The sequence below is a fragment of the Anomalospiza imberbis genome, chromosome 2 (assembly GCF_031753505.1).
Source record: "Anomalospiza imberbis isolate Cuckoo-Finch-1a 21T00152 chromosome 2, ASM3175350v1, whole genome shotgun sequence".
Classification (NCBI taxonomy): Eukaryota; Metazoa; Chordata; class Aves; order Passeriformes; family Viduidae; genus Anomalospiza; species Anomalospiza imberbis.
The window spans coordinates 29,812,685-29,827,796 of NC_089682.1; the positions used below are offsets into that span (position 1 = coordinate 29,812,685).

Consider the following 15,112-nt stretch of genomic DNA (forward strand, 5'->3'; position numbering starts at 1 on the left):
CTTATTTTATCATTCCCTCAGGAAAAGAAGAGGGATGTTGTTTGATTGCCATGGATTGTCTATCAACCTTGCACATTTTCTCTTGGCTCAGAATGTTTAAGGTATTACAGCAGACAGAAAGGAGCCTGACATACATGCAGTCTTTTTTAACATCATCCATTCAGCAAAGAGTAATTCAGAGAGAAAAGGGCTAGGTCACTGCATGCTGATATCAGTACAAGAAAGCAGATTGATCCTGACATGATTAAGTCAGAATTTCAAGCAAGATTTTAATTTAATACTCAGTTGGTATTTGGATTTTCTGTTATTGGTAGAGCTCATCATTCAAAAAAGGTAATATGCTGGACCCTACCAGAAGCTGCTGCAAAATGGAGAGTGGTTTAAGGATGTAACAGGAAAGAGCAGGCGATAGCAGCAACAGTGGTCAGCAAGAACCCAGGAAAGAAATTATGGAGGCAAGTGCCTGCAGCAATACATGTGCTCTGGACACTGTGTTGCAAGGCAAAGATAAACACATGCATATCAATTATAGTATGCAAGATTGAAGATTTGTGCAACTTTTCTCCTAGAGGGTGTTCCCTCAGTTCCTTCTGGAGATCCTACCAGTTTTGTCCCCTGGTCTGTCTGATGCCAAGTTGCATTACTGTTTGGTAGAACCATAGAATGCCTTGCATTTGGTTCCAAACCCCCACAATGAGCAAGGGACATCCTCAACTCAGTCAGGTTGCTCAGAGCCCCATCACACCTGACCTTGAATGTTTCTTGGGATGAGGTATCTGCCATCTCCCAGAGCAACCTGTTCCAGAGTTTCACCACCCTCATCATAAAAAAGTTCTTGTACCTAGTCTGAACCTACCTTCTCCTAGTCCTACTGCTACAAGCCTATGAAAAACTCTGTCCCCATCTTTCTTGTAAGCCCACTTTAAGTACTGGAAAGCTGCAAGCAAGTGTTCCCAGAGCCTTCTTTGTCTCCTAGGAGAGGTGCTTCAGCCTCCTGATCATCTTTGTGGCAGTCCTCTGGACCGGCTGTAACAAGTCCATGTCTTCCCTGTACTGAGGACCCCAGAGCTGGACACAGCACTATAGGGTCTCACAAGGGCAGAGTAGCAGGGGAGAATCCCCTCCCCCAACCTGCTGGCCATGCCACTTTTGATGCAGGATCTGATTGTCTTTCTGGGCTGCGAGTGCATATTGACAGCTCATGTCCAGCATTTCCACCACAAGTATCCTCAAGTTATTCTTGGCAGGCTGCTCTCAATGTTTAATTGGACAATTTTTTTTTTGTTTTGGAAATACCAAAATATGGCAAGGTGGTTTGAGGGATTGCAAACTGGAGCAGCAAAAATTGCAAATGCTACAAAGAAATCTGCTCTCAGCAAAAATTCATGATTGGGACAATGGAGTCAGGACCTGTATGCTAAGCCATCCTCCAGGTCTCTCAGCACCTGGCAGGGATTAACAAAACCCACTGGCCAGGGGATGATAAGTACATCGGTCTTAAGCCACCACTGTGATTTAAAGCAACCAGAGTGGCTTCTCTACCTGACTCATGATTTCTCTTCAGGACTGCCCATCATGGAAAAGAAACAGGAATGTCCATGATTTTAATTTTCATTCTCTGAGCAAAGTGCAAGTATGATGAACACTAAATTGCGCCTTCTCTTTTCATAACTGTCTTCTTTTTTCTTACATTTCAATTAAGTCATGGAATACCTTGGGTACTTCCTCATTTTTGCCCCTGTCCTCTTGTCCCTACGCTGCAAAGGGTCAGGAGGTTGGTACTCACGGTAAAGAAGTAGTGGATGATTTTGAAATTTTCATGCCACTCTCAGCCATCTCAATGGCCAATTTTATCTCCATCTTTTTGTACAATGACACAAGGCTGGATTTGGGCTGGTGTTCGCGAATTAAAATTTTCTTCAAATATTTATTGTCAAACTTCTTAAATCTGCAAAAGAGATACCAAAATCAAAGTGTAGAAAAAGAAGTATGTTTTCATTTCTGTAGTACAAGCTGATCTTCATTCAAATGCATAGATCTACAATTCAGCAGGGGAAACTGATTACAAATTAGAGGCACCTGTGGACTCCTGAAGGCCTGGCGAGCTGAGACCTTTAGGGGGATATTTGGCATAGTCTACTGGTCCACAGAGATTGCAGAGCCCACTAGACAAAAGAAAGAAACAAGCTGCAATCAGAGCAAAAAAGAGGGCTGCGTGTATGTTTGCATATTACACTGCCACATTTGTCAGAAAAGAATACGGCCAGTCTCCATGCTTTTGTACAAATGTTGCATTGTAGAAGGACATAACAGCAGCAGCTGCTCTTACTGTAATCCTGGCCTATTCAGCCAGCCACCAATGAGGCTCTAAGTGGCCCAGCAGTTACAGTAGTTAGGGCCCATTACATTGCTGATAATTTTGAATCCTGACAATTAGAGCAGAGAAAATACATTTCTTTGTATTTTGAATGACAGAGAAATTGAAAGGACCCCAAAATACTATGTGCTTGCATGCTGCAGATTGTAAAATATTGCTAATGTGTGGCATAATTTGAATGTGAATGTGTGTGGGTGCCTTGGAACAGGTACATGCTTTCAGGCAGACATTTAGCAGAACAACAGCAAATCTTCAGCAGAGCAACAGTTCTGTTTCTTTCAAAGGAACAGTTTACCACAGCAAGGTAAGGTGCTCCACAATGCTAGGAAAAACACTACAGGATTTGTATATTTTTTTCCTTAGCAAAGGCCATTTTTTATTCATTAATAGCAGAGGAAGGTACACAAATATTTGCACGGAGATTAGAGCTCTTTATGCTTTTCTGTGTAACAAAAAGCCTCCTGGATTGTCATTGCTTAGGTAATTAATTCTGATACACAACTTCAAAGTTGCATACAAAAGTTTAGGAAATACTTTTTAATATAATCTTCTTCTATTTAACATCAGACACAGTGGGTTTTTTGAATCTGTCCATGAACTAAAACACTACATTTATGGCTAGTTCAGGGAAAATTTTCTTTTCAAAGTTATCAGGTAGATATGTGACAAAGGGATAGCATTTACTCACAGATATGTATAATGCAGCTATTTCAATGGATTTACTGCTCCAACAGAGATTTGTTCAGTTTATTGACTGCATAGGCAGTGGTGTGGTCCCAGAAGATGGATATCCTAAAGCTATCTCTGTACTCAGAGCCAGGAAGACATTTTAGATTCTGCGTATGCCCTGGTACATTATATCATTACTTCCCATTGAACAAGGCTTGGATGCAAACTAGTCATCCTCTTCCCACTCTGAATTTCTGGTTTCCATAGGGAGAGATCCAGTCATGAAAGGACTTGCCACATGTCCCAGCAGACACCCTTGGCTGGATTACTGGAGTCCAATACTGAAAGGTCAGACAGGACTCCAGCACAGAAGCCTAGACATAACTAGGAATAACCTTTAGCCCATAGCATCATAATAAGATGTTTGGGGGAAAGAAAAATCAGTCTTTACCCTACTTCCCTTCACATGCTGTGGTGGTGGCCAACATGTCCACAGGACTCCCTTAGGGAAAAGTTAAGGGAACAGCAGATCTATCTCTTCTGGGCAGAGCTTGGAAGAGCTGCAAAGCTTCACAAAACCACCTCACCCTGCTTATGGAAGGGACAATGCGGGCCCTGCATTTCTGAGTAGAGACTAGCTTGAGAGTATCTGTTTATGCTACTGGCTGTTTAAGTTCAAGCACTCTCTTCAGCACTCTTATTTTAGATAAGAGTCATTACTGAATGCAAAGACCTGTAAGGACAGTAATTATTACTGATTCTCCACTACCAGCAAGGGCTCCTTTTTGCTGTGGAGGCTCACAGCATAACTCAGTGAAGCACTGACACCATGTGTAGCTTATGTTCTAAATCCAGGGTTAAAGAAACGTTTCATGGGATCTCAAATTTATACCAAGGCTATGCACAGGCTGATGTCTGCAGCATGAGTTCACATGCTATGTTTTTCTTTCTGAAGGCCAATTTTCTGCCTGTGCACATCCAATTTAGGAGGCAATGTATGAGCATTGCACCCTCAAGAGTTAATGGTTACTCAGGAATTCAGTTTCTAAAAAGAAATACGGCACATAATCCAACATTTTGATTTCCTATTCTATTCACCTACTAAATTTAAAATGATAGGTTATTTTATTATATTAGACTGCAATAAGAGATGCTTACTTATCTCTCAGCTGATAATGACTCCAATGTCCACATATGTCTTCAATACCAGCCTTCAAGTGATCCATCAACTACAGAAAAAAACATGGAAACATTTTAAGTGGCCATTATAAAAAAAGAATGTTACCACAAATATGCACTTATTGACATGATTTTGAGATTTATTTCTTTTATTGGACCATGTAAGTTAATTCTAAAAGCACCTACATTTCTCTAAAAATCAAGGCAAAGATGCCACTGCAGCAGCTTGGCTGCAGTGGCAGTGTTTTGATAGAGACAAAAAATTGTTGGGTCCTTTCTGTCTACTGAACCCAAAATATAAATTCTTGGTTTTGTTTCCCCTCCAAGTTTCCCCTCCTCATGTGTGGCCTTCCTGGGAGAGGCACAGGGCCACATATCAACATCTTCACCTTGACAGGTAAATCCTCTGAGGAGTTTGCAGAATGACATGTGACTGGTCACTGCTAACTTATATTACTTTTGGTCCTTTTTTGTGCATTTCCAGCACTATAGAGACAGAAAAAGGCCAATTCTTACAGACATGTTGTCATAAGGGGTGCTTTAAAATGCAAGTTCTCTTCAAGGTTCAGTGTAAAGATTCAGATAGTAAGAATTAAATTCACTTTAAATTCAAAATCAGTTCAGATGTTCTAATTTTGCTAATGTCTCTGCAGCTTACATCTGTGTGTGTTTCATTTATAGACACAGTGTTTCTGTTAATTTCAAATGTATTGCCTATTGTGAAATGAAAGAATGTACATAGCTTTTCTGTAATGTTAAATCAGATTGAAGAACTTCCTGTTATTTTATATAATAGTAATTTGGGAACTGAAGTAAATGTTTGAGAGGATAAAAGATCACTACTCAGAATAACATGAAACTAAGTTTGCAGTTCAATGATTCAACTCAGTTCAATACATCTGGATTAAAGACTTCTAAGGCTTCAGTGTCTAGAGCTGTTCAAAAGATGGCAACAAATGTTTCTGACTAATCCAGCTAGGAAAGATGGTAAGTGCTTTGGTAAACATTACCTTTATCTTTCTGTCCTCCTATGGTCAAAGTACCAGTAAGTAAGGGACCTACTACACCGTGACACTTGTGGATGACAGTATAATATGATCATAAATATAAATATAAATGATATGCAAGATCTTAGAAAATTATGCCTAGGTTGCCTCCATATATTCTTAAAAGCATTGAGCATCCAAATGCACTGAATGCCAGGTTTCCAAGTGTCTCCCTTTTTCCAGCTCTTTTGGAATACCTGTTTTGGAATACTGGTTACTAATATAAAAAACTTACTCGCACATGAATTTCTTCATTGATCGATTCCTTTTTGTTCGTCTTTTTAACATCCAGATATCTGACCAATGGTCCAATTGTGATTCCCTACATTTGGAATAATGAGTTGAATTGTTAATTATCTTTTAGGCAAAAATAGAAAGAAAGCAAAAGGGGATAATTTTAATCAGTTAGGAAAGCTGTGTCTTAGCACAGAAATGAACCATTATTTGTTTGGAGAGCTACAGAAGAGAATTTGAAATCAAAAACTTTTTTAAAGAGGGTTTTTTAAGTAAGATTCTATTTATTGGCATATTCTAATTATGTAAAGTAACAGATTCATTGGCATTCATCTTCAAAAGAGGACTCATTTGAAAGAAAATATTATCTTTGTGAGATCTTGAAGTCTTAAAACCATTTACTTCAACATTTTCAGCATTAAACATTCCAGGGGTTTTTCACTCTAGAAACAGTTTTCAGTTTTTCCCATTTCTTTATTGCACTGCTACAGAAAACCATTTTAAAAGGGGAAATAGAAACAAATTGTTTTCTTGTGAAAAGCAATGTCCTGGTGGAATCCAAGCACCTTACTCATCACAAGTGCATAGTGCCCCATTGGCACCCTAGAGGATCTGAGACCTTGGTATTGGAAAATACAAAATATGGGATGCAAGTAGTCTAGAAGTTTCAATTCCTCCAGGTACAGTAGTAAGCCAGGTGGAATAACTCAAATATCTAAAGCAGACACCATACTTATAAATGTGACTTATTCACTTAATTTTTAAAAAATATTCTTTTACAAAGGATTTCAAAATATTTGTATTTGGTCTTCAAGACAGATGAAGATAGAAGTATAAAATTCAAAATCTGTCACAGAACAGACATACTGTCACTGACCAGACATTTCTGGTCAGTTTGAGATATATCACAAATAAAGAAAGAAATAGTACTGAAAGGTAAAGCTAAAATACTTCTTAAATTGGAAGAACCAGGAAATGCATGTGGAATGAACATAAATAATTTTGGACACCAAGTGCCCTCTCCCCTGAATATTTTAAAAGATACATATTTTCAATACAGAATTTTTGTATTATCTAAAAGCTCTAAAAAAGGCTAATTACACAGTACAGTGGTAAATCTGGCCCTAAAATGCAATAACTTCTCTTAGCCTAAGAGTGACTTCAATGCAATTTTCACTATGAAGCTTTCAGTCACCTCTATTACATGAAAGCTATCCATTAAGAAATATACATACTTGGATGAACACAGTGAAATATATAACCACAAGAGTCGCAGTGATGAACAGGTTTTTTCTGGGGAAAAGATTCTTTGGAAGCAAGAATGCAAGAGAAAAGCTGCTGGCTCCTCGAAGGCCACAGTAAGAAATAATGAGTTGGTCTTTGAAGGTGAAGGGATATGTTCGGAACTTGTTACTGATGTAGAAGAGAGCAAACACACCTAAGAAGGGAAAAAACCCACAGCTATTATTAATCAAGGAGAAAAAGAAAATATTAAATATTAAAAGCAAAACAATGTCTTGGTTTGGGGAATTGTTGACAGCCCACGTTTTTTTCTGATTTGTTTTTGTAGCGAGCACGGGTCTCCAGGACGGTTTGGATGGATGAGAGATCTCTGAAGTCAGGTCTTAGAAAATGTGGTTTATTAAAAGGGGGAAAGGCCCTGCTTGGAGTTGCCAGGCGCAACTCGTGGCAGGCCCAGGGAGATAGGGAGAAGGAGAGAGAGGGAGCAAGGGTTCCAGGTGAGGGTCCCTGAGGAAGGTCCAAGAGAGGAAGGTCCAAGAGGTCCCTCGGGCACACCTTATCAGGGGGCTTCAAGGTGGGCTGGAACAGGACTTGGGCCAATGGGGTCACAGATACCTGATACTTCAGGGGAGGGTCACAGGTGTGGGATGAACCATACATTGGGGGTGAGACAGAGCATTCCATTTGACCTTTGGACCTATCTGCAGGTAAAGGGCATTGCTTAATCAGAAAGGGGGATTGCTTTCAGCCTGGCTATACTATTGTTTTCTAGTTATTCAGTAGTCAAGGTTTGCTATTTCAAATCTAGTTCTCATCTCAATGTCTGTATTTTCCAAATCTTTTGCCAGGCAATCATATTTATAAGGTTTTCCTATTTCATCTTCCCCAAAAGGTTTCTTGTAGCTTCTCTTTGACCAACTGCTAAACTTGGCTTGTGTGAAATATCTCCTGTAAAATACTGTGGCTCCTAACAGCTTCAGGATTTAAAGTTTAGAAGAGTGATTAGGGGAAAATATTTACTTCCTATACTTATGTTGCATAGTTTCCTCCAAAGTGTTCTGGAGAAAAGAAAAACAAGTGGATGAGAGTTTTGCCTGTGCCTTCCCTTGCAATGTTTCCAGCTTTCTGCACAGTATCTGCCTAAAGTGTTTGAACAGTGCTTTACCAACAAGTCCTGTGGACAGGTTCACTGAAAGACAAAGAATAATAGCATTTTAAATTTTAATCCTCAGGCTTATTGTGTCTCTAATTCTTTGTTTATTTCTCAAACTTCATTTTCCTTTTAATAAAATTTAAAATTAATAAGATAATCTGCAGCTGTGTAAGGACTACATCTTGTCTTTATAGTGTAATTTTAACAATTTGTTTGTTTCACTTCTTCATCCTCCACAAGAAATATATATCCTGTGTTTTATGTGGAAACAATTAAATTACTGACATAAAAGCTGACAAATGCTGATAACTGGTGTTGTTTTACACAGCTGTCACTGATACACTCGGATTATTAGAGGCAAAGCCAGTAACAGCATCCTTTTATGTAGGTTGCTGTATATCACTTTATGCAAGACCTTTTTTGGCTACTTATAACTATGCTAGGCATCAGGTACTCAGTGAAACAGCCTATGTGAGGTATCAACCTCAGGCCACTTCTCTTTACTTTATTCAAGCTTCAGAGAAAATGATGTAATCATTTTAATACACAAATTTAGCAGAAAATGTTTTGTCCTTCCTCTAGAAAGCTCTAGCACTCCCCTTGGTGTCGGAGAGAAGGATGGACAAGTGGCTGGAAAACAGCTTTTATATCAGGAGAGCATTGTTTCTGTATTAATTAGAAGGATATTTCAGAATGGAAGGCAAGCCTTTAAAAATTTAGAGGTCACATTTGGTCCAGATATAGCAAGAAAATTACTTTCTTTTTGCTACCACCTCCAGAACACCAACCACCAGCCTTTTTATCCCTTCTCCCTTTTCAGCATTACTTTCAACCCATTCTGGACATGAGGAGGAAATGAGAAACTGTGTCTCACAACTTGTCTGACATTATCTATAAACTGTCTTGCCCATGCTAGAGGAATCTGTCCCACAGGTCAGGGAGTAGGATACCTTTGCAGGAATGGGACATACCATGTGCAAAAATGGAGTAATTTCATATGGGCACTACATTTTAGCAGTTTAAAACTTTAGACTTGATTTGTGAGGAGTAGTAGCATAGTGCTGTCAGCCCACATGCGGTATAAGTCCCTGTTCAGTTATCTGTCAGTGCTAATTTTCACCTTTCCTCTTTTCCTATGCTTCTAGCACTCCCAACCCAGGACCTGTAGTGTTATAGCACTGGAAATGTGATGATATACATTATCTAATTAATATGTTAATGACAGTGTATTGTGAAATCATTATGAGGCCCACTTACCCAAGGGGCATATAGTAAATTAAGATATAAACATCTATATAGCCTAATCATGATATTTTAATTTTGCTTTAAAAAATTCCATTTTCAGCTAAACGTAAAATGTATGCTTGGAGACTTGCATTCCGATTTGTGTGGGCCTTTTTCCCTCTTTTTCTCTGTGTGTAGATTTGTGAAATTTGCTTGTCACTAATATAAACTAGTAAATTTGTTGTTAAACAAGTTGTGCCAGTCCCCACAGAGTTTTCTAACAAAATTTTGTGCCAAAGAGTTTTTCTCATAGATGCAGAGAAGGTTGTCTGCAAAAGCTGACTTACTCAGTGTCCGCCAAATGAGGCAGAAGAACAGAGTGAAGCAAATGAAGGCCCAGTTCCATTCATGGTTTTTCCCCACTGTAGACACTCCCATGAACACAAAAATCAGGGTCTCACTGATGCTGCTTAGCATCTTCATGAAATATTTTATGGTGGTATAAGAATTCTGGGAAACATTCTCCTCCACGTATTTTTTCATTGTCACTGCACATGCTGTCATCCTGTATCAAGCAAAACATCAGAGATCAGCCACAACCTGTTCTTCTTTTCAGTTAAGGACAACATCAGCCATCATTACCTGTACTCTCCACCACCAGATTCTGTCCTTCATCATAACCAGCATTTTATCTCTTTAGTAACATTAGCTATTTCACTAGATAGAAAAGGATCTTCATTCAGGTTTACAAATCTGTTTTACTTATAGGATAAAGGAAGCAAACTAGTCGGCCTTTCTGACAAGGAAGGGAGCATACCACATTCCAGCTCAAAGTCCATTTTATCCTGAATGCCTAACATGGAGCCACCAAGCACCAAGTATTTGTCTCAAACAACAGGCAGGTCAGTTTTGTACCAGCCTACAGGTGGATCAGTTAGACAGACATAACCTGCTTGTCGGTGGTATTCTCTCTTGAGGTGGCAGCGCATGGTGGCCCCATGCCAGGGCCAAAGCTCCCAAGGCTCTCTGGCAGCTGGCTAGCAGATCAGCAGTGCCAGGGCAGGCTTCAGGACTCTCCAACCACAGCAGCCCATTGTGGCACAGCAGGAGAAAATTCAATTATTCTATGGAGGTGTCCTTCTCCCTGTAGTTACCTAGAGTGTGTGGAATGTGCCTAAGGAAGCAAGGGGACATTTTCCACTTCTTCACTGTTAATGAAGCCTAGAGCCTGTGTCAGAGGCATCAGCAGCCACCCAGCACAGATGCTGGTGACAATCACATGGAACAGCAGTCTTTTATCAGCCCTACTGAAGGGGATTCCCTTTTCCCCTCTGCATTTTCCATAGGTAACAAAGTGAGTGCTATGCTAGTAACATATTCCATCACCTATCTAGTTTCTACTTATATGATTTTCGTCTCTGGGGGCCATTTGTAATGGTATTTTTCCAAACTTGTGAATTCAGAGAATGATGACTGTTCATTAAATAACCTTCCTCTAGTTTCAGTTCATTTAATTTCCACTGAAGAAATCTCAAGGGTATTCTGGTGGAGCTGAGTCATTTAGCATGTCCAAGGACACTCCAAGACAAGGCCATTAGGCATTAATGATTAATATTGTTGACTTTCAGATACACATACATAATAGACTTTCATGATCCAAGTGAAAAATGAATGAATCCTCAATAATTCAGAAAGGTGACAATAAGTTCCCATCTCTAAAACAAGTGATAATTTCCTTAATGAAACAGTAAGAATAATAAATCCAAATTATATTACCATTCTTAAATTACTAATAATTTCAGAACTCTAATGAAAACAAGAAGTGAAAGAAATAAAGAGCTATGTAGTCTTGTGCAAGTAGTAGGGGGGGAAGCAGTATCTTGGGCAGTGCAGGTAGGAAAGGGTCCATATGGTTTTACTGCTCACTGTACAGTACATCTTATCCTGCTCAACTAAAGTTGCCAGTCACTTCAATCTGAGCATATGTGTTGGGTATACAAAACATAGTACAAGACTCATCTGCCTTGTCTAATTACTCAAGATAATCTATATCCAGTCTAACTATTTATTTAATATGTTTAAATATTCAAATACTGCTTCCCAGGACCATCCTGCAAAGGTTATTTTTATACAGGCAATTTTGCTCTGAAGCTGACTAACCCAGGGTTCTTCAGCCTGGAGAAGAGAAGGCTTCAGGAACACCTTATTTCAATCTTTTGACATTTAAAAGAGGTCTATAAGAAAGATGGAGACAAACTTTTTAGCAGCATCTATTGCAATATGACAGGGGATAATAGTTTTAGACTAAAAGATTTAGGTAGATTTAGACTAGATGTAAGGAAAAACTATTTTACAGTGAGAGCAATGAGGCACTGGAAGAGGTTTCCCAGAATGGTAGCAGACATCCCACCTGTGAAAACATTCAAGGCCAGTTTGGACAGGAATCTGAGCAACCTGATCTAGCTGAAGATGTCTCTGCTCATTGCCAGGGCCTTGGACTAGATGGCCTTTAAGTGTCCCTTCCAACCCAAACCATTCTGTGATTCTGTGAAATCAGAGCTTCACAAGTTTGGGTGAGTAAATGCACCTGTCAGTACATCAGCAGCCATATGCTTCTATTTGTTAAGTTTAAACTGGTTTGTCCTCTATAAAGGGAAGCACTTTCTGCAACACAAGGTCATCCAAGGCCCATTATGAAAGCTCAGAGCCAGTAGAGGCCATGCAAAGCTGCTGCTCCCCACCAGCTGTGCACCGAGCCTGTGGCAGCAGCAGCAGCAGCTGGAGCATTTAGCAACATGAGGTCTGCATGTCTTTATTGCTGCACACTGCAGGTGGGCTGTTTTGGGTGGTATCCTTGCAGGTGAGTTGCCAGCAGCTTTCTCCTTAAGCCTCTCACGTCCATCCCTGTTCCTTCCTTTCCTCTTCCAGTTCCTTTCCCGCTGCCATCCTCTTTCCTTCCCACAATTCTCACCATTCCTGCATTTACTCCAGTCAGGAACCTAACAGCTTTCTCTCTGCCGCAGGCACTCACACCATCACATACTTTGAGGAGCATGTCCCCAGCATTACAACAGTATCAAGCTATCCTGACCACAAAAAAATGATTGTCAATATTCATATACATGACTTTAAGTATGCATGTGTAGGTGATGTTCTCTTTCATCTGTTTTTTCCCCAGTTTCAATCCCAATGATGCTGTTCAAATGTAATATAATTCCAGTGAATTGTGTTAGGGCTGATGTTCACAAGGAACTCAGATGCGCTTTCTTATATTCTCCATACACATTGTTTTATGTCTCTCTTAGAATCTGATGGTGAAGCTGCTTAGAAATAAATACAGATAAACTGATGTAGTATCAAATCATTCTCTCCTGCTGCTGATCTTATCAGAGATAGCAGACAGATGGTGGCAGCACCGGCCACTTTATCCACAACTTGCAGTACTTTTGCCAACACCCTCAGTAGCATATCTGTACCTACACTGACTATAGGTTTGCTTTTCCTAGTTACCACTGCATTTTACAGATCTCTAAGAAGCTGTGCACTGCATCTCTAAGCCAGAGACTGAATGCCTGTGTTGTACCAACCTTGAGCAAAACACCACAAAACCATGTGAGTTCCTCAAAGAGATCATCCAAAAAGCCATAAGGAATACTCACGCCAAAATGCCAGAGATGTAAAGGGTTTCAGCAGACAAGTATGAGAGGTAGCTGAACATGAAGACCAGCAGGGGTTCGATTGAAGAGACGTTGTGGGTGAAACGAGTCATGAATGCTGAGACAAATCCAAATACGATGCCAAACAAGACTCCACCCAGCCCTACCACGAAGAAGCGCGCAAAGCCAGCAAAGACATCGATGGATTCAATTTCTTCATACTTGTGCATCTGGGTGAAGGCAATGAAGATGTTATATAAAACCTGCATGAGAAAATAAGAAGACAGCAATTAGGCATCTTTCCGAACCTGGCAGGCTTACTTATTTCATAGGTGAAACAATGTGTGTGTGTTTAAGTGCCTGTGTATGCCAGAAATTGCTTTAGACAGATCAGCAAAGTAACAATTGAAATCTCAGCTGGTTCTTAACAAGTCTCAGAAATAAGAGTCCATTAAGTGTCCTGAAGAAGAGGGAAAAAAAAAAAAAAAAAAAAAAGGGTAAATGGCTGTGGAATAGTAGTAAATTACTGGGGGACCACATGCCATTGAATAATAAAAAATACTCTCCTTGTTTTGTTTGTTTGATAGTTAATTTAATTTTTTGTCTTTGTAGAAGAGGTTAAAAGCTCAGCTGGGTACCTTAAAAACCCCAGGCTCTACCCTCCATTTTCTCCTTCTGAAAGGTTGGGGGAGGGCAGGGACTAAGAGTCACATGTTTGATTTAAATACCATTTAGTTTGTCTATAGGATCAGTCAATGGAATTGAAAAACTTCATCAGATAAATATGGGAATGTTACATGTTTTAAATAGCACTTGACACATAAAAATCATGAAACGGCTGGTAATGGGAATGGGAAGATGGTAGCGTCAGTTTCATAATGTCTATAGCTAGGTAAAAAAAGCCTCTCTATCATCATATATTTGGAGTGTGATGCCACTTAACCACCTCCCCATATAATAACCTCAAAGTATGAACCAAATGCTGTGACAGTCTAAATGTTCTAAAGACCCTGCACATATATACATTTTGACTAGAAAGCTTGAAATTGCAAAAATTAAAATAAAATATCAGATTAGAAGAAAGATTCAATTTAATTCAAATTATAATTTTATATAATGTATTATATAATTTAGTCTGTAAAGAGAATATCTTAGAGCAGAAAACTTTACCAAACTTCTGTTATCAATAATTTATATTCTGCAGAAACGTTAATGAAAAATTTTCATCATATTCCACTTTCATTCATCTTTTAGAAACTAATAGAAAATTTCCAGAATGGTGTAGTAATAAAAAGGCCTTAGAGGTTGCTGACAATCAGTTAATATTAAGTCCTGTCAGATCTGTTTACAGTGAGTGTGTAACACATGAAAGTCACCTTTCAGTTTTGAGGAGAATTTGGGAAACAAGTAAACACCAGCTCTCCAAAGCTGTTGCACTAAAGCATTCGTTCAAAAACAATAAATAGACCAAAGTAACTTGAATTTTATGGTTTTCTTTGGTCTTTCTCCTTCATCTAGTTAATTCCAGAAGGTTATTAAGAAGACTAAAGCAGGTATTTGCAGGTAGAAGAGTCAATCTCATTAGGATAATAATTACTGCTCAGCTACTATCTAATCTTAAATTGCTGCTGGGGACATATAACCTTGAGCTGTTAGGTCTCCAGGAGGCTCACTGCTAATAGTTCCGGGAGACAGACAAAGCTAAACAAAATATTTCTTTTAAGAAAATACCCAGAACTTCTTTTTCCTAATGCCTGTGTATGAAATTTGTCTCTTCAGTGGCAGATAAGGAAAAGAGGGCTCGTGTCTTCACAGTAAGCAAACCTCACCCTACCTACCCTATAGCTTTTAATTTCAGAGCCTGTTTTCCTTTCTTGTAGAGTTTGACCTCTTCCTAAGACTTGTGATTTTTTATAAATTATTCTATGCATACTTAAGAAGAAATATCCTCAGCAAATGACTTAAGATTTTTTTTTTCACTTTTCTAGTTCCTAAAGTATCCATATGATTTAACTGATATGGCATAAAAATGAAAGTTATGGAAATATGACTTTTTTTTTTCTTTTTTTTGTAACATGCTTTGTGGGAGTAAACTGTTCTGTACCACAGCCTGCACTGTGTCATATAAGTAAGGCTCAGCTAAGTTATATTGCAGTGTTTATACCAGTAAATGGATTACTAGAATTCTTTATATATTAGGAAAGCCTGAATCAGATTATGAGGTTATTGTTCACACAAAAAGAAGAGATGGATTGATAGTGGTCTCATGTAGCAACTCTGAGAATGTAATGATTTGCATTGCTTGGAGAGGATTTTGTATCACTGGGCAGCT

The 15,112-nt window shown here is 39.0% G+C and overlaps 1 protein-coding gene across 1 annotated transcript in view; it reads right to left on the reverse strand.

Annotated features, from left to right (window-relative positions):
• The window catches only part of SLC9A4 (solute carrier family 9 member A4), a 33,257-nt gene that overhangs the window by 11,414 nt on the left and 6,731 nt on the right, over positions 1-15,112 (reverse strand). Inside the window, exons 4-9 of the mRNA XM_068180330.1 lie at positions 12,784-13,043; positions 9,472-9,689; positions 6,741-6,943; positions 5,507-5,593; positions 4,205-4,275; positions 1,787-1,948 (exon numbers count right to left, since the gene is read on the reverse strand). Coding sequence (XP_068036431.1) covers positions 1,787-1,948; positions 4,205-4,275; positions 5,507-5,593; positions 6,741-6,943; positions 9,472-9,689; positions 12,784-13,043 — 1,001 coding nt within the window. The remainder of the gene's footprint in view (positions 1-1,786; positions 1,949-4,204; positions 4,276-5,506; positions 5,594-6,740; positions 6,944-9,471; positions 9,690-12,783; positions 13,044-15,112) is intronic.